The following is a 23,655-nucleotide window of genomic DNA, read 5'->3' as shown; positions in this document are numbered from 1 at the left end:
CTTGTTTATTAGAAAATGAACCCGATTTTCTATCTTGTTTGATAGAAAACGAGCCTCGAACGTACGGAGAAGCCGTGACTTCTACAGAAGGACCAATGTGGAAAGAGGCTATTAAAAGTGAAGTGGATTCTATTTTACAGAATCACACTTGGGAACTTGTTGATCTTCCTCCGGGTAGTAAACCCTAAGGATCCAAGTGGGTCTTTAAAAGGAAGAGGAAACCCGATGGTTCCATCGAGAAGTATAAGGCTAGGCTTGTAATCAAGGGTTACAGGCAACGCGAGGGCCTTGATTACTTCGACACGTACTCTCCCGTGACGAGAATAAACTCCGTTAGAATGATACTTGCTATAGCCGCGCTGCGGAATTTAGAAGTTCATCAAATGGACGTTAAAACCGCTTTCCTAAATGGCGAACTAGATGAGGAAATCTATATGGAACAACCCGAAGGGTTCGTGGTTCCGGGCCAAGAAAGGAAAGTGTGTAAATTGGTTAAATCGCTATATGGTTTAAAACAAGCGCCTAAGCAATGGCACGAGAAGTTTGACCATGCGATGTTGACTAATGGATTTAAAATAAACGAAAGTGACAAATGTGTCTACGTTAAAGAAACGATAGACGGTTATGTCATTCTTTGTTTATACGTAGATGACATGCTCATCGTTGGTAGTAACGATCGGATGATCAAGTCTACCAAAAACATGTTAAATGCGAGATTTGACATGAAGGATATGGGTTTGGCTGATTTAATCCTCGGGATTAGAATCATTAGAAGACCTGATGGTCTGGTGTTAAGCCAATCACATTATATTGATAAAATCCTTGAAAAATTTAACAAGGATAATCATCAAGGGACTAGGACGCCATTAGATCGAAGCGTTCATCTAACCAAGAACCACGGGGAGTGTATTTCTCAAGTAGAATATGCTCGGGTTATTGGTAGTTTGATGTATCTAATGAGCTGCACTAGGCCGGATATTGCCTTTGCGGTTAGTAAACTCAGTAGATATACGAGTAACCCCGGTGCCATGCACTGGACGGCAATAGTGAAGGTTCTGAAATATTTAAGGTATACTCGAGACCTTGGACTGCACTATGGGAGATATCCTGCTGTACTTGAAGGGTATAGCGACGCTAGCTGGATATCTGATATTAAGGACTCTAAGTCCACAAGTGGCTACGTGTTTACACTAGCCGGTGCAGCCGTTGCATGGAAATCCTCTAAACAGACCGTGATAGCTAGATCCACGATGGAATCTGAGCTGATAGCCTTGGACAAATGTTGTGAAGAGGCTGAATGGATACGCCATTTTTTAGAGGATATTCCTAATTGGGAAAGACCTGTACCTCCAATGTGTGTGCATTGCGATAGTCAAGCTGCAATTGGACGAGTACAGAATCATATGTATAATGGTAAGTCTAGACATGTGCGTCGTAGACATAATACCATTAGACAACTTCTCACAACTGGTGTTGTCTCGATTGACTACGTAAAGTCAGAAGACAATATAGCGGATCCGCTAACCAAAGGGTTATGTAGAGTAGCTGTGGAGAAGTTGAGACGAGGAATGGGTCTAAAGCCCTTGGTATAAAGTTCTATAGTGGACACCCAACCTAGCTGGCACCTAGGTTCAATGGGACAACTAAATTATGGAACGGAGCGTGTCACTGTGGGGGTCTCGGATTCCCTACCACTCCTCGTTAGAAACAGTGGCTCCCGCACAAGGTTAGCATGTTAAATGCTTTAGTGATTCGAATGTCGGTTGACATATGTGAGTATGCGGGATACTCGGGAAAGAATCACCTATGTGAGAGAGAAGTGAGGGTCGTTTCAAAGGAGAATTGACGGGCATAATTCTTCACAAACTCTTGCAGAATCAGGAATGGTGACCCACGACCAAAATGGGCACAATCATGAGAACAAAGCATGGTTGGGAGGTTCCTGTGTGAGATATGTCATCGTCTACACAAATGGCAGTCGGTTCAAAGACATCGCGTTCTACCGTACAGCCAGTAGAGTAAATGTATCTTCACGAGGGAAGGTTCAAAGGGTGCGACCCTACCTATCCTATGCAGGGATCGACCGTTGAACACAGTTGTTTCCGTTTTAAAACTACCCCAAAAATCAATTTTCATTCATGTGGGGAATTGTTGGAAAAATTAGCTTAAAATGGCATAAAATGGCATATTAAGTGGCTATTTTGTGGTACAATTATCAGTGGGGTCCACTTCCGATTTGGGTCGGGTCAAAGTGGATTCGGATTCTTCGTAGTAAGACGAAGAGATTGATATATTGTACGCTCAAAACGGATAATGGGTGAATGAGATATTGATTCTCAAAGTAGACCCATTTAAGTTGGGAAATGAAGGGAAAATGTAGGACTTTGTCCCACATTGGTTTGGAAACAAGATTTGCCCCCCTTATATACATGAGCTCTTTTCAAGCTTGTAGAATTGTATACCATAGAGGTTCTCTCGCGCGGGGGGGGGGGGTGCAAATCAAAATCCAACTAGAGGACATCAAAAAGGCTTGAAATCAAGCCCGAGCTCGCGTGCGCCGGCACCTGGCTGGCCTTGCGGGCATAAGTTATGCCAAACTTCGGTATCATTTTCCAACTGATATAGTCACTTGGTTCGGCCGGAACCGAACCGATAGCACCTACTCTCGGTCTACAGAGGAGCAAGAGAGGTTGTGGTGCACCGAGAGCACAACTCTCGTGCATCTGTGACCTACTCTCGTGCTACAGAGGAGCAAGAGAGGCTGTGGTGCACCGAGAGCACAACTCTCGTGCATTCTGTGACCACGAGAGTGGTGCACTCTCGGGTTGCACCACAGTGAGCACGAGAGGTGCACTCTCGTGTTGTTGGTCCGTGTGCTCTCGTGTGAACCTGCACCCCAACGGTCTAAAACCCGAAAGTTCAGCCTGGTGTACAGATTAAACTCATCTGTTACTGAATTAATACTGTTTTAATTCCAATTTTAAATCTGAGTTTAATCCTACTTAGTGGGTGACCGTTACAGGTGTTACACAATTGGTTTTAACACAAATTTAATGGCCATGTTGAATGCTATCACTCCAACATCCCTATATAAAGAGAGGTAGAAGCAGTAGCATTTTACACACAGTAAAAAAAAAAAAAAACGAAAGGAATTCCAGTAGATTTCAGCTTCCCAAAACTCTGCTTCTATTATCTTCTTTACCAACTAGTGTTCTCTACTTTGCTTTGTTTGCCGGATTCCTTGTTTAGGTGCTTAAACAAGGAATCGTAGCACGTTTTATCCTGGGAAACCTAGGCTACAACGCTCCTAGCACTTGTGGGAGGTAGCAAATAAGGTTTTAAGGAAAAGAACCTTGTGTTCGAACTCGTGCTAAACCTATACCCAAACACTCAACATTTTCCTTCCCATTTTTCTGTTTTCCCATATAATATTAATCTTTCCGTAGAATTATTATTATTTTGGGATTTTCCACCTTATTACCCAACAATAATTAAAATGATATTTTAGTATTACTATACTGAAACTAGTGTGCATGAAAAATGAAATTAAAATCTAGAGTCATACAATAACATATATTGTCAAATGACCTGAAGTGCAATTAAAATAATAATTCAACATTACTATAATTAAACTAGTGTTTGTAATACTCAAAAAAAATAAAAAAAAAATAAAAAAAAATAAAAAAACTAGTGTTTGTGAAATGAAACAAAAAAAATAGAACTCAAGCAATAATGTAAATTATCAAATGAAATTATAGTAGAATTAAAATGATACTTTAGTATTGTTATGATAAAATTATTGTGGAGGGAAAATGAAACTAAAAAAACATAGCAATATTGTCAAATAAAACTGAAGTGTAATTAAAATGATATATACTTCATGGTCCATGATGCTACATTGACCATGGTCCACAGTAAAATTTGCCCTCGAGCAATAATACTATTATTTTCCTACCCCTAATTTGTACATTCATACCTAGTTTATGATGAACCCGTCTCGGTAAAACCACCGCATGAATATAATAAAAAATAGTGATAAATTATAATTTGAATGATATAATTGTAGAGTTCATTTCATTTTTTCTTAAACTTAGGTGATCCCAATTTTGGCAGACTAATCTAAGTTCACGGAAAGTCAGAAACTCTGCCCCTAGTGTTGAGCATATAATATATATAAACATAAATGTGCAATCCAGAAAAGTACAACAGTATTTGTGCGGGGAATGATTTTTTCTCTCTACTGAGCGATATTCTTCCTTTTTGCCGATCAGTTATTTTAGGTAACTTTCCCGCTCATCCCTAGCCGTTACCAGCGGCGTGTGGTGGGTGTCCACCATGATTCCGCCGACGGAGGACGGCGATTCTCCTTCGGTGGTTCCAATGGAGGTTTCTGGATCAGCGGAAGGTGCACACAAGAGGTCTAGGACGACCAAACGTTCGTTTGTTGATGCTAAAACAACGTTAAACCCCTTTAATGGCGGTAATCTCCCCGGGTGGAGGCAACTGACTGGGCGTTCACCGATCCTAAGGTGGCGGATGATCCCCCGGTTGATAAACACTATGAAGATGATGGCAGACCACGGATCTGGATCCCGAAGAGTGTCTGGATCGAGTTGTGCCAACAATGGAAAATGTCCTTGATCATCAAATTTCTGGGAAAGAATGCAAACTTTAACATGATGAATCGCCGATTGCTATCTCTATGGGGCATTCAAGGTAGAATGGAACTCATAGACATTGGCTATAGCTGCTTTGTTGCTCGTTTCAACAATCGTACTGACTACCTCCACGTCCTCTTGGATGGTCCATGGAAGATCTTTGATCACTACCTTGTGGTTCAGAGATGGGAACCAGATTTTGATCCTTCCACTACAAAGTTCCGAAGATGGCTGTATGGGCAAGGCTCCCTAAGTTAGCGATGGAATACTTTAGGGAGGATATCATCAAGAGCATCCTTGAAGGGGTTGGCAAGCCGCTTAAAATTGATCGTACTACTACAATGGCGGCACGGGGTTGCTTCGCAAGGGCTGCAGTCGAGATTGATATTGATAAACCTTTGGTAACTCAAGTCTGGTTTCAGGAAAAGCTCCACATTGTCAAGTTTGAGGGATTACATGTGGTTTGTTTTGGCTGTGGGTTGGTCGGTCATCGTGAAAAATCTTGTCCACGCAACAACAATAGCCATATGGGTTTTAATGCCATGGATCTCAATGCTTCCCCGGAAATGGAGAAGGAGGGGGAGGCTCAGCAAGTTCCGGTGGCTGCCAAACCATCTTCTTTCCCATCACCGGAAGACCCCCTTCATGGATCATGGATGCTCGTGACACGGAAAAAATCTAACAAGCAATCCAATAAGAATAATCAGCCTCGCAAACAGAATAATCCTACAGGGCGACAAAAGGGTAACAATTTCGCCCCTGGATCTGATTCTGGTAAGGTGGGGATCAATGGTAAGAAAGACTCTTCGTCACCTCTGGATAAGCAGAAGAGAGGTAACGCGGATCACTCCAGAGGAAAACAACCTGCTGCCCGCCCTCCGAGAGCTGCGCAAAAGGTGACCATGCAGAATTCCCCTCATTCCTCGCCCCTTCTTCATCAGGTTAGAGAAATTGGTGAGAGCTCTCGAGGTAATGTTTCTCTTCCTCGTCCGGAAGCTCACGTTCCTGAAGAGGTGCAGCACGATGTTGTGCCTTTGGCCTACCCCATTGGTTCCTCTCCGGAACCTGGGATATCACCTTCGGGGATATCTAGGGGAGCTTCAACAACCGGGGATTAAGCCGTGGCAGACCTAGGTTTACAGGTCGTGGTGGGGGACCTGCTCCCCGTCCGGCCGAGCCCTGGGATGGTAGTAATGGCCCTGCGACTTTTTTCCAGTTTGGTGGTGTTTAGACCAACCCTTCGGGTTTGGCTTCCAGTTCTTCTCCTTTTGGAGATTTTACAACTGGTTCTGGTTTCACGCCTGGGGAAAGCGGTTCTCAATCTTCCCCACCCACCGCTATTTCTCAATGAAGATTGTCTCTTGGAATTGTAGGGGTATCGTGAATGGTCGGGTTCGAAGGCATGTCAAGGAACTTCTGGACACGTCCAGAGCTGATGCCCTTTGTCTCCTTGAGATTTGGTCATCTAAAGCGAGAAATATGATTAATTTAGCCTATAATTTGGGCTATGTGAACCATTTTATGGTTGATCCCCTGGGTTTTGCGGGTGGGTTGCTCTTGTTCTAGAAACAAGGGCAAATTGATCTTGATATTATTAGGTACACTTCGCAGGCCATTCACACTAAGGTGAAACAAAGGCCTGATGATGTGTATATTACCTTTGCGTATGTTAGACCTAACACGATGGCCAAGTGTAGGTTTTGGGAAGATTGCAAATCCTTTGGCAATTCTATCCAGAGTCCCTGGATCGTCATGGGAGATTTCAACGACATCGCTTCTACCGACGAGCAATGGAGGAGTATCTCTATTAATAATAATTGTTTGCAGAAATTCGTGGATTCTTTTAGTCTTTGTGGCATGTTGGACCCGGGGTACTCTGATCCAAATTATACATGGTGTCGTTTTGCAGGTAATAGAGTGGTCCAGTTGCGTAGGCTGGACAGGATGCTTTGGAACATCGAGGCTCAGCTGGCCTTCCTGGAAGGAAATGTTTTGGTTCTTCCTAGGGTCCACTCCAACCACAACCCGATCATGTTTATTGATCAAGTGGGCAGGCCTCCTGATCAGAATGCCCGCCCTTTTAGGTTTGAAGCAGCCTGGCTCCTAAGATCAGATTACAAAAACATCTGGACTAATGTTGTTGCTAGTAGCGCTCACAATATCGAAGGCATAATCTCCTCAGTGACTAAGGAGAGTATCCGCTGGAATAAGCAAACCTTTGGAGATATCTTTAGCAGAAAAAAGCGCCTTGAAACCCGGATTCGAGGGATCCAAGCTGCCAGCAATTACTCCACCTCGACTGACCTCTAAACTTTGGAAATTGAGATGAGTAAAGAGCTCAATGATGTTCTCAATCAAGAAGAGGCCTTCTGGTACCAAAAATCTAGAGCTGACTGGATCAAGGAAGGAGACAGAAATACCAAATTCTCCCACAATTCTGCTATGATTCGAAGAAATAGGAACCGTGTTCGTTTCCTAAAAATTCAAGGAGGCTGGACAGACGACCCGGATACCTTATCTGACCATATCACCGATTACTTTTCATCTCTTTTTTGCAGGGGGCATTTGGATGGAAATATCGTGATGGTGCCTGTTGGGGCTTCTCAAAAAATCCCTATTAACCAGTCGGCTAGTCTGATTAGAAGAGCTTCCATTGACGAAGTTAAATTTGCAGTGTCAGGTATGAAGAAATTTGGCAGCCCAGGGCCCGATGGCATTCCGCCTGGTTTTTACCAAAAGTATTGGGATGAGGTAGGTCCAGCACTCACTAATATGGTGAACCAAGCCTTCAGTTCAAGCACGATTCCCAAGTCTCTCCTTCAAGCCTTTATGACTCTTATCCCGAAAAAAGACACTCCGAAATCAGCTACTGATTTTAGACCAATTGCCCTGCTCAATGTGGCGTTCAAGGTGATCTCCAAAGTTCTTGTCAACAGATTGAGACCAATTATGTGTAAGTTAATTGCCCCCCATCAAAACAGTTTCCTCCCCGGGCAGTCAACACAGGACAATATTATCCTTACCCAAGAACTGGTCCATACGATGCACAAGAAGCGTGGTAAAAAGGGTATCATGATTGTCAAAGTGGACCTCCACAAACCGTACGATAGTATTGACTGGTCTTTCCTCGAAGAGACTCTTATTCAATTTGGGTTTCCTAGAAGTTTATCCGACCTTATTCTTTTCTCCTTAAAGCAAAGCGAAATATCTATCCTTTGGAATGGAGGGAAGCTTCCCCCTTTTGTGCCGGGGAGAGGGATCCATCAAGGTGATCCTCTTGCGCCTTATCTTTTCAATCTCGTCATGGAGAGATTAGCGTACGAGATCCAGTCTTTGGTTACCGCGGGCACCTGGAAACCTGCTTACATCTCTCGAGGAGGGGTTGGGATCTCTCACCTTTTCTTTGCGGATGACTTTATGCTCTTTGGTGAGGCCTCAGATCGACAAGCCAGAATCATCTCTAAATGCCTCGATCTTTTCAGTAAAGCCTTTGGTCTCAAGGTAAACCTTTCTAAATCCCAGGTTTTTTTCTCACCCAACACTGTTGCATGTACGAAGAGCAATATTAGCGCAACCTTGGGTATCCCGCTATCCGATCACCTCGGCTCTTACTTAGGGATACCGATCCTACAAAAGCGTATCTCCAAAGATTTGTTTACTCCTGTTATTGACAAGATAAGGAGGAAGTTAGCTACTTGGAAAACTAGTTCTCTTAGCATGGCTGGAAGGAGAGTCCTTGTACAATCCTCTCTGGCCACTATTCTGACTTACACTATGCAATCCTTGGCCCTTCTGGTAAGTGTTTGCAAACAAATCGACAGAGTTTGCAGGAATTTCCTTTGGGGGCACGCTGACAGCACCAGGAAATTACACACAATCAGTTGGTCGAAGATTTGCAAACCACGCGATTCTGGCGGGCTCAAGCTCCGTAAAGTGTCAGATTTCAATTTAGCCTTCCTCATGAAGTTGGCCTAGGAAACTTTTTCCAATCCCAATAAGATCTGGGTTAAAGTGATGCGGGATAAATATATTAAAGATAATAATTTCCTTGAGCTTAACGCCAATACCAATTGCTCTTGGGGCTGGCGTAGTATCCTCAAGGGGCGTGACATTTTGGCCCGGGGGCTGCGTTGGAAAATTGGTTCGGGATCTACCACTAAATTCTGGTTTGATAATTGGGTTGGTGATGTAAGTCCGGCCAACACTCCTAACGTTGTTGTTCCCATTGGTAAAGAAAACTTGCTGGTAAGGGATTTTATTTTTAATAAAGCCTGGATTTTTCTAATCTTCTTAACCTCCTTCAGGAGGACTGTGTTAATCGTATTAGAGCTATCCCAATTCCCATTGCTAATGATCACCAAGACAAAATCCACTGGCCTCACTCAGGTACAGGGCTTGTCACCGTTAGATCTGCTTTCTCTTTTATTACAGGTTTGGTGGATGATCAAGCCCCCAAAGATTGGATCTGGAAGATCAAAACGGCGGAGAAAATTAAAATCTTCTTGTGGAAGGCAATCAACAATGGTCTTCTCGTCAACCTGGAGAGGACTAGATGCAATCTAACTGGCGATGGCTCCTGCCCAAGGTGCGGTGGGGACCAAGAATCTCTTGACCATCTCTTCCGCCACTGCGAGACATCGAAGGATTGCTGGAAGCGCATCCCTACCCCTGCAAAGTGCTACACAATTAATCACCTCCCGCTCACGCATTGGCTGGAGATGAACTGTGCCAGCAACTTCATGAGACCTTATAATTTAACGTGGTGTGTTCTCTTCCCCTACATCCTTTGGAGTATTTGGAAGGCCAGAAACCACCTTGTTTTCAATAATCACAGGACTCCGCCCGATATCATCATAAAGCAAGCGCGGTCGGCGGCAACAGAGGCGGTTTAGAATCTATTTTTTCGAAATGGCCCGCTGAACGCAAGCCAAAACTGGGTGCAGTGGTCTCCGCCTCGCCTGGGGGTCGTAAAGCTTAACTCCGATGGTGCCAAAAAAGTCGTGTCTGGGCTAGCCAGTGCTGGAGGGCTATTTCGCGATCACTTGGGAGGATGGATGTCAGGCTTTGTCACCAAGATAGGTCCAACTAATAGCTTCATAGCTGAGCTCTGGGCTATCCGGAAGGCCTTCGTATTGCAAGACAAAATGGGTTCCATAATTTGGAAGCAGAAACAGACTCGTTGGCCATTATTCATCTGCTCGAGAAGGATCTTGGAAATTCTCCTGAAGCGGACACCCTCGTTTCTGATTGTAAGGCCTTGATTCAAGCGTTCCACTCCTTCGATCTCAAACACGTGCTTCGGGAAGGGAACCAATGTGCCGATTTTCTTGCCAACATGGGTCAGAATAGTCAGTGGGGTACTACGATTCTCTCTCAACCTCCCGAGGGGTTGAATCCGCTCTTGGCTCGCGGCGCTAACAAGGTCGCATTTAGTAGATTACGCTAGTTTTCCCGGGGCTTCGGCCCTTTATCCTACCAAAAAAAAATAAAAATAAATGTGCAATCCAACTATCACCTTAGACTTTTAGTTGAGATGGAGCACATGCTTCAATTTGGTATCAGAGCCACGGTCCACGCGTTGCTTGGTGCCCGCACACGTGAGGGGCGTGTTGAACATATAATATATATAAAGAGAAAATTTCAATTTTGGTCCACTGACTATTGGGGTTATGTTAATTGCAACACTTGACTTTCAAAAACGTTAATTTAGTACCTTGACTATGCAATTTCTATCAATTTTGGTCACCCCGGCCAAATTGCCGGCCAAATCTCACCGGAAAATTTTAATAGGTCAAATAATGAGGGTTTTTTTGGTCATTTTACATTTTTCCTTTCTTCCCCGACGAGCAACTCCATTTCCGGCGACTTCTTCTTGAATCTATTCGGTTGCAGTTGCTCGAATCTTAATTTTATTCCGGCCAAACGATACACGATCGGTGAGATATTCCGGACAGCTAGCTTCTTAATTTTATTATTATTTTTGGTTGGAAATTAATTGGTTGGAAATACAATACATGCAGGGCGGCGGTGAGTGACTATGTGACAGTTGTGAAGTGTGAGACTCTTGAATTAATGGCGGAGGGGCTGAAGATTCACCCCAAGAATGTGTTGAGCAGGCTAGTGATGGACAAAGAGAGCGACTCGATGTTGAGGCTGAATCACTACCCTCCATGCCCGGAGCTCCAAGAAATCAACGACAGGAATTTGATTGGGTTCGGCGAACACACAGACCCACAAATCATATCTGTCCTGAGATCCAACAACACCTCGGGCCTTCAAATCTCACTCAAAGATGGCTGCTGGATTTCCGTGCTGGCTGATCAATCCTCCTTCTTCATCAACGTCGGCGACTTCTCCGCGAAGAATTTTGGCTTTTCCAGTGTTGACCAAATGGAGTTGCTCGTTTGGCCGGAAATGGAGTTGCTGCCACCGAATAGATTCAAGAAGAAGTCGCCGGAAATGGAGTTGCTCGCCGGGGAAGAAAGGAAAAATGTAAAATGACCAAAAAACCATCATTATTTGACCTATTAAAATTTTCCGGTGAGATTTGGCCGGCAATTTGGCCGAAGTGACCAAAATTGATAGAAATTGCATAGTCAAGGTACTAAATTAACGTTTTTGAAAGTCAAGTGTTGCAATTAACACAATCCCAATAGTCAGTGGACCAAAATTGAAATTTTCTCTATATATAAACATAAATGTGCAATCCAACTATGAGTTTAGACTTTTAGTTGATACGGAACACATGCTTCAATTTCTAGAACCATTATAAAAGTAAATCACAAGTCGCGCAATAATCTCACCGAACATTAAATCCTAATTTTCATGTGCTCACAAGAAATACAATCCGCACCTTTTATCATCATGAACTTTATTTCCATTCATATTTCCAATAAGATTTGAATTCACACTAGTACCATTAATCGTGACATCGAGTCAAGTAACAACCACTCAACTATGTCAGGCATGATTCATTTTTTCAGTTGATGCACAGCGCTTATGTACCCGCCAGAAAAGCTGACAGTTGAAAACATAAACAAGAACGCTTCCAAAATGCCTCTCATTTCTTGCAGGATCCCAATCTCTCTCCACCACACCCGCCTCCCAACCACTAAATTAATCCCAATAAACTCCATGTCCTCTTCTTCGTCCTCGCACTCCCCTTCTCCTATCCAAGAATCAGCGCAGAAGGAAGCTAGAGAAGCCTCAATTGCTCAAGTGTTGAAATACCACGACCAAACAAAGCACTCCTTCACCAATTACGCTCGCGGCCCTCGCGGCCTCGACTGGGCCAACCAGCCCAACCCTTTCCGCCGCTACGTCTCTTCCCCACTCATCTCTCTGCTGCACCCTTCAGGAAATCAATCCCCTCTCTACTCTGAGCTCTTCAACTCTCTCCCATCTCCACATCCAGTTTCCTACGCCACTATTTCTCAGTTTTTTTACGATTCTCTCGCGTTATCAGCTTGGAAAACCACCGGGTTTTCGACTTGGTCCCTCCGCGTAAACCCTAGCAGTGGGAATCTGCATCCCACTGAGGCGTATCTCATTTCTCCGCCAATCGAATCAATATGTTCTCGCAGTTTCGTGGCGCACTATGCTCCAAAAGAGCATTCTCTGGAAATTAGAGCAGAAATTCCCTCTGAATTTTTCGCCAAAAATTTCCCTAAAAATTCCTTTTTTGTTGGTTTGTCCTCAATTTTTTGGAGGGAGGCTTGGAAGTATGGTGAAAGGGCTTTTAGGTATTGTAATCATGATGTGGGGCATGCCATTGCGGCGGTTGCCATGGCTGCGGCTGGGCTGGGGTGGGATGTGAAGGTTCTGGATGGATTAGGCTATGCAGAGTTGAAGAAATTAATGGGGCTTGATCATTTTCCCGAGTTTAAATTTCCGGATAGGCCGGTGAAAGGGAGAATGCCTGAAATTGAATTTGAGCATCCTGATTGTGTTCTTTTGGTGTTTCCTAGTGGATTGCATGAATGTAAAGTGGATTATAAGGAGTTGAGTTCTGAAATTTTGGAGTTTTCTGGTGTAGAGTGGAAGGGTAAGCCTAATTTGCTTAGTAAAGAACATGTTTGTTGGGATATTATATATAGAACTGCCGAAGCTGCAAAAAAACCATTAACAATGATGAATGGATCAATTATTGACTCTTTTCAGAGTAGTGGGGTGCTTAGTGACAGTTCTTATAAGGGGTTTAGTTTGAGAGATGTAGTAAGAAAGAGAAGGAGCGCAGTTGATATGGATGGTAAGACTAGTATGGCAAAAGAAACGTTTTATCAAATCTTATTACATTGTATGCCTTCAGGTTCTGGAAGTGGAGATAACTGCAAAAGACAATTGGCGCTGCCATTTAGGGCACTTGGTTGGGAATGTGAAGTGCATGCTGCTCTTTTTGTTCATAGGGTCGTGGGCTTGCCTAGTGGCTTGTACTTTTTGGTGAGGAATGAGAACCATTTGGATGGCCTTAGGAAGGCTACTAGGTCTGAATTTAAATGGGAGAAACCAGATGGATGCCCTAACGATCTTCCTCTGTATGAGCTAGCAAGAGGAGATTGTCAGGAACTCTCAAAACGGCTCTCATGCCATCAGGTATTATGATGATCACACTGTCAATCTTGTAATGCCACCTGACGTTTTTTCAATAACTAGGATAGGGTAACTATTTAAATAATGTTTCCTTATTTATGGGTTTTTTTACTGTCCTATGAATATTTTTGTTTCTTCCACTTGTCTTGTGTTTCATCTTCAGCAGATTAGCTTTTCCGTTCCACATGATATGTATTATGTATTGCTGCAATATTTGTGCTGTGCGTTTAAAATATTTGTACCGTGATGTTGAGATGGCATTGGTTAATTTGAGTGAAGTGAAGTTTAACCATATTGTTTGTCAACTATGCACTTTCTTTCTAGTTGTGAGTCCTTCCAAAATGACTATATGCCAGACTTGTATCATTTCTTTAACCATGTAAATATGGATGAATAGGACATTGCTAGTGATGGCTGCTTCAGCCTTGGTATGATAGCTCATTTTGAGCCCACTTTGCGGGAAAAGGGAGCTTGGATGTATCCTCGATTATTTTGGGAGACTGGAGTTCTTGGCCAGGTTTTGTACCTTGAGGCCCATGCTGTTGGCATCTCTGCCACTGGAATTGGCTGCTTCTTTGATGATCCTGGTATGCTTTCTTCTCTTAAATTCGTCTCTCTCTGTCTTTCTCCCCCACCAAACCTTTTCAATCTTTTGTGATTTAAGAACGAAACCAACCATGCATATATATTTAAAGTTATCAAAATAGAAGGACTGGTTTGATTTTCCCAGACTACTTAAGAAGTCCAACAATGTATGAAGCCTGTCTTCATGTTTCCAACTCCACCTTTTTCCTTCTGGTTGAAAGAAAAAAATAAGGTAAATGAAAAGGAAAAAGGAATGCATCCTGCAATGTAGTAACTAAGAAAATCAGACATTCAACACCAGCAACTTTTTGACCTTTTTGAAGCCATGGCAAAAACAAAACTGAGATTGTAGAACGGGTGCCTCATCCTGGTCTCTTTGAATTATCAGAAAGGCTTGCATGTCATCTTTTGTCTCTCACTTTATAGGATAAGATATAATTGTCACAAATTTCTCAGATCCCTAGCACTGGGGACAGATCTATGCTCTGCCATTATAGGGAAAGAAGAACAGTTTGGGCTTGGTCTTGAAATCTTATATTGCCAAGAAATATTTGGAAGGTGTTGTTTTCTTTTTATTACAAATGCAGTAGTCCTAAACCTCAGGGTGAATATTGTTTGAAAGGAATAATGGTTGTTGTCACCTTGTCCCATCTTGTGTAAATAGAACATATATCCAGCCAAAGAAATATAGTAAGGCGGAGGACTAACTGAAAGGCTGCTCATGCGACTCGGATTTACATGACTCTGGTGGTGGGGAACTAGAGGTCAAGATTAGTCTGACCTAAACTGGGAAACCTATGTATTAAAAAAATACTGTATGTATATATAATTTGCCTTACAACCTATTATGGGCATTGCAACTGAGCTTTTAACCTTGGCAGTACATGAAGTTCTTGGGTTGGAAGGATCAGAATACCAGAGTCTATATCATTTTACAGTGGGAGTCCCAGTGGCTGACAAGCGTATAATGAGTTTGGCAGCTTATCCAGGGCCAAATGTGGATGCATGACCACTGCCTGCCTGCCTCTCTCATTCATTTATAACAAAATTAGATATTGGAAGCATACTAAGATAGTGTGGTTAAATTAGTCTTTTATTTTTTTTTTTCTTATGGAAAAGCAACTTTATAGAAAGAGAATGTTATTTGTAAACATAAAAGAAAAAAAAAATCATTTTCTAAACCATCTCCCTACCCCCCAAAAAAAAATATTTAAAAGAACACTACAGTTTGAAGTCATACTATACTGTGGATCTTAATTTATCTCATAGTATTTAACTCTTTATGTGGCATTATTTTATTAGTTTTAGCCCTATGCAGCGATCGGGTTCGGGCGGTTCGGATTTATGAACTGCTAACCCGTTCGGTTTTCAGTTTATATTATGTGTACCCAATCCGTTTAATTTAAGCAATGAATCCCATCGGATATTGATTTTTCGCGTTTGGATGATTTTTATTGGATTTTGATTTTGTTTGAATTGGAAAAAATATTGGGAGAAAGGTCAAATAAGCCTTCTAATTTTGCAAAAAAGTGCAATTAGTCTCTCGAATTCTTTAAAAAGTACAATTAAACACTCCATTTAGCTATTTTAATGCATTGAAACCTTAAAATTGAATAATGACCTACAAAAGAATGTCACTTGCATGTTATTCACCTTCTTTAAACTCTGGCAACCGTCACCTACCGCTGACGTCATCCAAGCAAAAGGCAACCCATGGGGTTGCCTTCTGCTCGGATGATGCCATAGCGTAGCATTGGTTCTAGCATAACTTCATACTCTGATGATGCCAAATAGCCTTCTACTAGGATGATGCCAGGCGGAGAAGGTGACCTAGTGGTTGCCTTAGCCTGGACATGGTCACCACTGGGCCGCCTTCTCCGGCGGAGTCGCGGAGAAGGAGGCGACTCAGTGGTCGCCTTCTTAAAAGAGGGCGACCGCCAGTCAATCGTCATTTTTTTTCCGTTCAATGATATTTCATGACAGTCAAGGTAAATAGTAACGGTCAACGATGAGTTATATACCGATAATCTGTTGGTTACTAGTAAATTGGGTGTATTTGATCTAATTTATATTGTTGGAGTGTTTAATTGAACTTTTTAAAAGTTCAGGAGGTTAATTGCACTTTCATGTAAAGTTAGAGTGTCTATTTGACCCTTTGATAAAAAAAAAAAAAATTTAAAAATTCAAAATATATTACTTGAAGTTCAACCTTACAATTTAGTTAACTTAACTTAAAAATTACATATTACAACTTACAACTTAATCGTTAAAGACAATTAAGTGAATTAAATTAAAAGTTCAAAAATATACAAAAATTGAAATACAAATATGAAATATACAAAATTACATTTCCGAAAATTACAAATTTACAAATTACGACAACTTCATTAATCACAAAATCAACATTCACTTCATCCATCAGTCAACAACTGAGCACTCATCATCTTCCTGCTCAAATATGCAAATAGCACAATTTAAAATCATTATCCAATATCCACCACTACAAAGTACAAAAAAAAAAAAAAAAAAAAAAAGTTAAACAAATGTATTATAAGAATTACAGTTGTGTGATCACTACAAAGTACAAACACAAGTTAAATAAATGTACTATTGGAATTACAGTTGTGCTAAGAAAAGAAAAAGGCTCATATTAAAATTTTTTATATTTCAAGATAGGATTAGGGACAAATTGCTACTTGAGTTTTGAAATAAAATCAAAACTCATGAGCAAAATATACCAACTCAAAATTCTTTGGTGTAGACAAATGATGGAAGCATTATCATAGTCATTGACAACAAGTAGCATTAGTAAAGTAGTAATCAATAAAAACAAAACGGTTAATTAAGATTTAGGAACTAAGAACTAAATGAGACTACGAGAGTAAGGGAGAGTGATATACCAAGTTCCAACCTTACTCCTCTCCAACCCTAGCATGTGCACAAGATTGGTTGAGGTCACCAAATTAACCAATACAAATTGAGGAAAATATTGATGAGGTTGAAAGGCTTGAAAAAGGTATATTGTGTAACTATTAGGACTTTGTATTCTAGGCACACTGAAATTCCTTCTCCATTTCCCTATATTATTGAGATTATATCATTTACCATTCTTATCTAGACTAAGACTCTTTTGTACCTTATAAATACATATTTTCCTGTACTTTAAATACAAATAATGGATTGATCAATAATAAGATATTCCTAGAGCTATTGTTCACATATGGTATTAGTAGACTAAACGATCCAGGGGTACAAACCCTATCAAGAAAAAAAAAAACCATTGTCGTTGTTGCGCCGCCTTCGGCCAGTGACACCACATTCTCTTCACGCACCATCTCTGATATTTTCTTTCCAACCACAACCCCGATAAATAACCTACAAACAGCCCATCAATTTATCACCATTAAACTTACTTTCTCAAACTATCTGTTTTGGAATACTCAACTTATTCCATTTCTCTGCGATCAAAATCTTAGTGGATACACTGATGGCATGTTATCGTGTCTGACTTCATTTATTAAGTCTTCGAATGGATGTTTCATTGTAGCCGATCCTGTGGTCGAAACTTTGGTTCGTCAGGATTCTTTAATTTTATCTGTGCTCATCTCTTCTCTGTCCAAAGAAGTTTTGTATGTTGCAATGAACACTCCATGTCCCGGGCCTATAGCAGACTATTGAATCGAAGCCACCTTTGGATCTTCTTCACAAGCACGATATCTGAGTCTCTATAGCTGGCTACAGCCTTTGTGCTAGGGGATTCCACTACGAGTGAGTATCCTGGCAAAGCCAGGGTTTTAATTAAACTTCTTGAATAAACCGGTCGACCAATTAGTATGGATGAACAAAATCTCTATCTACAAGGATTCCGCCCTAAGTACCGCGTGTTGATCTCCTCATTAACTACTAATGAACCTGTGACAATTGATCTCTCAACGACTACCATTCTGTTTGTGACAAAGTAGCTGTAACACCCGGTGTTATGGCCTTCAAACCCGGATTAATTATGGAATTAATCCCATAGATAAATAATTAAAAGGGACTTAAATTGGTTAGGACCCCTTAATTAATTAATATGGTCCACGATGGACTGTGGATCCTTGTCCATATTAAAGACTACAAGCCCGATAGGGATAAAGAAATAGGTCTTCTGCCACCCAGACTCTGATTAGGATTCATGACTTTATAAATAGGGGATTAGAAAGCAATTAGAACCCTCTCACCTCTTATAACACCGAATACACGAACCGCCCAGGAGACCTAGCCAAAGGAATTCCCCGCCACCGAACCTAGGGAAATCAACCGAGAGGAAATCTTGGAAAGAACCTTAATAGCCAAGGAATGATTAATTAAGGCTAAGAGGTAACCCATGTCTTACAAAACCTATTTTCCTTGCTATATCTTGATTATTGGCTCCGTTAATGATTGTATGTGTGGTTCTGTGATTGAGTCTTGATAGAGCTTTGCCTAGGGTTTATGCTGTGCTTATTTGGTAATCTCGATGATCTTGATGTTAGTAATTGATTATATGTGTGATCTTGCGTTTGGGCATGTCTAGAGCTTGTCGTTAGGGTTTATTTGATGGGATCTTGATGTTCTTGTGATTTTTGTTATTCTTGCATGATTAGGAATTGATTCTTGAATCTTGATATGTTAGGAGCATGTATTTAGGATTTAATTGTGTTCGTTTCTTGGCTTAATTCTTGTGGTTCAAGTCTATATTATTGTTGTTGTGTGTTGGGATGTATTCAGACTTGGTTTTGGATTTAATGGATGAATTCTCGGGTGGGAAAAGTGCCAAAATACCGTCGCACCAGCGGGGGTCGGTGGGGGACGAACCCCCACCTGACCACCCGCCAGGTACACACCACGGTACCAGCGGGCGGCCGGCGGGTGGACGACCACCCGCCGTGCACCCGTTGGTACATGGGACCGCCCACCGGCGGGTGGTTGACCACCCACCGTACACCCGATGGTACGGGCGGGGTGGTGCATTGTTTTGTCTCGTTTCGTGTTTTCCCGTGCCCCGTTGTGCCCCATTTGATGTTTATGTGTCTCGTTTGATCTTTCGGGTACCGTTTTAGGAGTTGTGAGTCGTGATTATTGCATGTGGGTTAAGTTAGTATCCCGTTGACCTAGGACGAGATTTGTATGATCCCGTGCGTGTCTCGTGGTTGTCTCGTTTTCTTGGGAAGTAGAGTTTAGGCTGTATCTTGGGGGATGCGTGTTTATGTTGATGTCAGTTGTCGGTGTGATTGTTGTGGCTTCCCTTGACTGCCCCTTGCTACGTGTCGACGTGTATTGATTATTGTTGTTATTGAGCGATGGCCACTGCGTTGTTGTGCATGTTGATTGATTGATTGTACCTGATGAGAAAGGGATGTGATTGGTGGAAAAGAATTGTTGGAGTTTGGCACAAAGAGTGCCCGGTTATTGTGCTAAAGGCACAGACCATTCGGTTATCGTGCTGAAGGCACGGATCAACCTTGATTAGTTTGCTAAAGGCATAGATCAAGTTATAAGCGCTACGGTGCCATGTTAGAGCTATATGCGCTGACCCCTTGGTAGTGGTGCTAGAGGCACGGATCATGCGAATGGCACTACGGTGCTATCAGATTTGTAACACCCCTAAAATTTGAGATATTTAAAACTTATAAAATAAAGGCAAATCCATCGATTAAATCCCAAACAGGGCATAAAGATATCCATAAGTGTCGGGGTGCTATGCCATACCTAGGTTTGAGAACCTAGGTGCACAGGCTAAACTAACCAAGCATTAATGAATCCTCAAATCAATATCCAAATACAATCTCAAGGCACGCAGGCCAACTACTGAGCTAAGGCTAATTAAGCTAAGTCCAAGGTTCTGACTAGCGCGCTCCCAAGCTAATGCTCATCACCTAAAAAAAACATTCGGTATAACAACCGTTAGCGAATAATGCTGGTAACCCACTCCAACGCGTTAAGTACAATAGAGGTAGATATAAGAAACTCATTTTGAAACTGGAATACATATATACTTACGAGACTCTAATTTAAATCCAAGATCAAGACTTAAGACACGTTAACAGACTCAATAGTATAAAGTAGCCATAAAGACTAACATGCATCCTAAGAACGCAATACAAGGCATAACAGACAGATAAGCATATGAAGTAGCAATTAGAGGCAACGAAGGCATTCAAGGCAGTCAATTAGCAAGTAGTCATCGAAGCAAACAATTCATCCTCCAACATTATACCAAGTTCCAACCTTGTACCTCCCCTCCGTCCTTATATCAGTTCCAACCTATACCTCCAGGCCACCCTTATATCACCACCCCTTATGCCTCCGGGCAACTACATGCCCCCACCTACAAACCGCCTATCAACCACCAACATATCAAGAAGCTACCGCAGTGCCATTCAATGATCCGCACCTCTAGTGCCAATATCAAGGGGTTAGCGCATATAGCTCTAACATGACACCGCGGCACTTATAACCTGACCCATGCCTAGCGGCAAGTCTAAGGTGGGTGTGTGCCTTCAACACAGTCATCGCTATGGCATGTACCTTTGGTACAATGACCGGGCACAAGTGGTGCCAATCTCCAACAATTCATTACCACCAATCACAATCTCATCATCATCATCGGTCACACCGGCCATTGTGCAATGACCACGATACTCATCATCATTCAATCAATCAACACATAATCACATAACAATCAAGACACAACAACAACGACACGTATTACACATAAAATCCTAGAACGAACCCAAAACACCAAACGAGACTCATACATGACAAACGGGGTACAACGAGACACGGAAAAACAACAAATGGGGGAAAACATCACGACGCACCACCAATTTCCAGCGGGTGGGCGGCGGGTGGAGGACCACCCGTCGGCCACCCGCCGGCGGCGGTCCACAATCCAGCGGGTGCCCGGCGGGCAGGCGACTGACCGCTGGAAATCGGGCAAGGGGCAGCGGGTAAGTGGCTGGCACCCCTGCCCCCACTGACTCACAGGCAACTTTCGGTCTTAGGATCTCTCGTGGAACCCGAAACCATGTCCAGACACATTCAAACACATAACGACAACACAGAATTGACCACTAGATGTACTAGAGCTAGGAGTGCTTGACCTAGTCCTTCTCTTCCTACCATTCCAGTAATCTTTATTTATTCCAACTTTCATTCCAAATTTGTGAATATGTGATTTTTTGTGAATTACTAAATTGTGATTTGTGATGCAAATTAGCAAGTGAAAACTGGACAATGGCTTGCAACAATCTAATTGTTACTGCCTTTGAATCCTTTTCATCGTTTCCATGAGGCCCCTTGACTGTCTTGGAGTTAAGGAACTCTTAAATGCATCTAATACCTTATCGTTAGTACTAAATGCAATTTTAAAAGCAACTATGGATATAGGAACTGCTAGCACATCCCTTGCCATTTTCGAAAGAATAGGAGAATATCTCATTGTTTAGCTTCCACCATCTAGTTAAGAATATCAAATTCAGCATTGTCCTCCGTAATATTTTCACTTAAATAAACTTGCAGCTCAATCTGTTTACTGCTTCAAACACTCTCCATTCTCCATCATTTCAATTGTCTTTTCAACCTAGGTTGAGGCCTACAAATTGTAGTATGAGACTGGACAAGTTGACCATCAGGTTAGCCACTAAAAGAGGATTCAAATAGCACATGCACAGAGTAGGAGGCTACATAGTCATTATACAATTCAAACATTGCAGCCTGCACCTTTTCAAAACAAAATTTTCCTTCACTTCACCATACAGTTGGACAAACTGGTAAGACATATATTCCAAAATATTTGCAAAAAAGATCAAGAACATTTTTTTCAGGATCCCCCTAATATATTTCAAACTTATTTTTCATTTGGGACACCATTGCCTGTACAAACATTCAAACAAGGTTTTTTTTTTTTTTTTTTTTTTAAAGGTAATTTCATTTTTTGTCCTAGATTTGTAGGTTACAATCTACTTTTAGTCCTTTTTTTTTTTCAAAACATCCTCATTTGGTCCAAGTATTATTGTGGCATGATCATTTTTGGTCATCCATCAATAAAACCGTTTAAAATTCCATAAATTACAAGGGCATTTAGGTCTTTAGTTATGGATTTTTCAAAAAAATAAAAATAAAAGTATTGCAGATCAACATACTTTGTATAAAAATAAGATTGAAATGTCCTTGTATTTAATAACATTTCAACAATTTTGTTGACGAATGACAAAAAATGGTCATGTCATAATATACAAAGACCAAAGGTGAATTTTCTACAAAAAAAAAAAAGGGACTAAAAATGAACTGTTACCTCTAAATTTAGGACAAAAAATAAAATTAACTTTTAAAAATCAAAAATCAGTATCACAATTAGTAAAAAAGAAAAAGAAAAAAATATAACAACTTTATTAATTACATTTTCACAACCAATTTCGCCTCCAATCATATAATCCAATATGCACTGCAAATCAGAGAACTCACTGAAGAAAGTTGTTGGATCTTAGCGTTGCACTATACTTACTTTCCATTGGGTCACCCATCCTGTAATTGGTGTAAGTCAAGCACGCTTATCCACAGAGTTCTCTGATTGTCTTATCATACTTAAAATTAATTGGTGATAAGTATGTGCATACATTAACCATTTAACCATATTTTTCTATAGTAAACCACGATGTCATGTCTCGAATCGAGTAAGGGCTGAACTTGGTCAACGCCCAACAAAATTTTTAGAGATGACATAAAGAGAACCATATATTTTCACGGTCATCTCATAAAGGGTTTTCAGCAAAATTATCAAGTTTTGCATATAACACGATCAAGATAAGAAAGAAAAGAATCAGCTAGGTCCGCAGAAAATGAGGCATCATTATCCTCATATGCTTCAAACACTTTTTAGTATTCTATGGCAGTGTTAAACATTAAGTAGGTGCTATTCCATCTTGTTGGAACATCTAGCTATAAAGCACATTTTGCTTCCACCCAATAAGATCAACAAGATATCTAAATTTTTTTAGCCTAGCTTACAGGTGAGTTACTAACCCATCTCACAACATCCCTAACCCTCTTGACATAACTATCAGCAAATTTTAACACATCCTACACCACCAAGTTCAAAATATGGGCTACGCACCGCATGTGCATCTCTCTCTTAACATACATGACACTTTTCATTTGATGATTTAGTCTTTGATAATAAGATAGTGGGGTCCCATTTCATAACATCCAATTGTTATAAGTCATGTTAGGATGAATTTCAAGTGGGGGGGGGGGGGGGGAGATTTTTTAGGATATATGTATATATATATATATTCAAATGAGGACAAGTATATTATAGATGACTATGAAGACAAATATGGTGCATTGGATTGTAATAATATATAATGTAGATTAAGGGAGATTATTTGATTAAATTGGGTGTTTTATTCTAATTCCGCTTTTTTTTTTGGGAAGGGGGGGGGGGTAATACGGTAATTGACCATTTGTGTTTATCGTTGTACCGCTTTTTTTTTTCGGACAGATGTTGTATTCTACTTGTCCTATCTCTCTCTCTCTCTCTCCTATTTCAACGTTTTCTTTTTCTTCCCTAAATCTTTTCGTTTTTCCGAGACCTTTGCGTTGCCCTCCTCTCGTTGTAGTCGACGGTGGTAGTAATGGCAGAAGTTGGTGGCTGTCGACGGTCGAAGTGCACGGCGGAGTCTCCTGTAGCAATTATGCTAGGTAGGTTTATTAAGCCCTAGTTTTTCTATTCTTTTTTCTCGTTTTCCTTTATATAATATGCTATATATTAATATATTGTTTATGTGTATGGCATGTGTTT

At 41.3% G+C, this 23,655-nt stretch overlaps 4 protein-coding genes across 4 annotated transcripts; all 4 read left to right on the top strand.

Moving 5' to 3' along the window:
* The first annotated feature begins 4,918 nt into the window (after positions 1-4,918).
* LOC109171599 lies at positions 4,919-5,776 on the top strand. Its single transcript, XM_019320650.1, has one exon. The coding sequence runs from the start codon at positions 4,919-4,921 to the stop codon at positions 5,774-5,776; it is 858 nt and encodes a 285-aa protein (XP_019176195.1).
* A 565-nt stretch (positions 5,777-6,341) lies between these two features.
* LOC109171598 lies at positions 6,342-6,968 on the top strand. The gene has a single exon (XM_019320648.1). It carries the CDS (start codon positions 6,342-6,344, stop codon positions 6,966-6,968), a length of 627 nt encoding a protein of 208 aa, XP_019176193.1.
* A 3,762-nt stretch (positions 6,969-10,730) lies between these two features.
* Positions 10,731-11,159, top strand: LOC109171597 (gibberellin 2-beta-dioxygenase 1-like). The gene has a single exon (XM_019320647.1). The coding sequence runs from the start codon at positions 10,731-10,733 to the stop codon at positions 11,157-11,159; it is 429 nt and encodes a 142-aa protein (XP_019176192.1).
* Positions 11,160-11,655: 496 nt separating this feature from the next.
* LOC109171564 lies at positions 11,656-15,208 on the top strand. Its single transcript, XM_019320617.1, has 3 exons — positions 11,656-13,250; positions 13,645-13,834; positions 14,714-15,208. The coding sequence occupies exons 1-3, from the start codon at positions 11,658-11,660 to the stop codon at positions 14,839-14,841; spliced, it is 1,911 nt and encodes a 636-aa protein (XP_019176162.1). The 5' UTR covers positions 11,656-11,657; the 3' UTR covers positions 14,842-15,208.
* The last annotated feature ends 8,447 nt before the right edge of the window (positions 15,209-23,655 follow it).

The sequence above is a fragment of the Ipomoea nil genome, unplaced genomic scaffold (assembly GCF_001879475.1).
Source record: "Ipomoea nil cultivar Tokyo-kokei standard unplaced genomic scaffold, Asagao_1.1 scaffold0322, whole genome shotgun sequence".
NCBI classification, from domain to species: domain Eukaryota; kingdom Viridiplantae; phylum Streptophyta; class Magnoliopsida; order Solanales; family Convolvulaceae; genus Ipomoea; species Ipomoea nil.
This window is presented reverse-complemented; position numbering and strand designations above follow the sequence as displayed.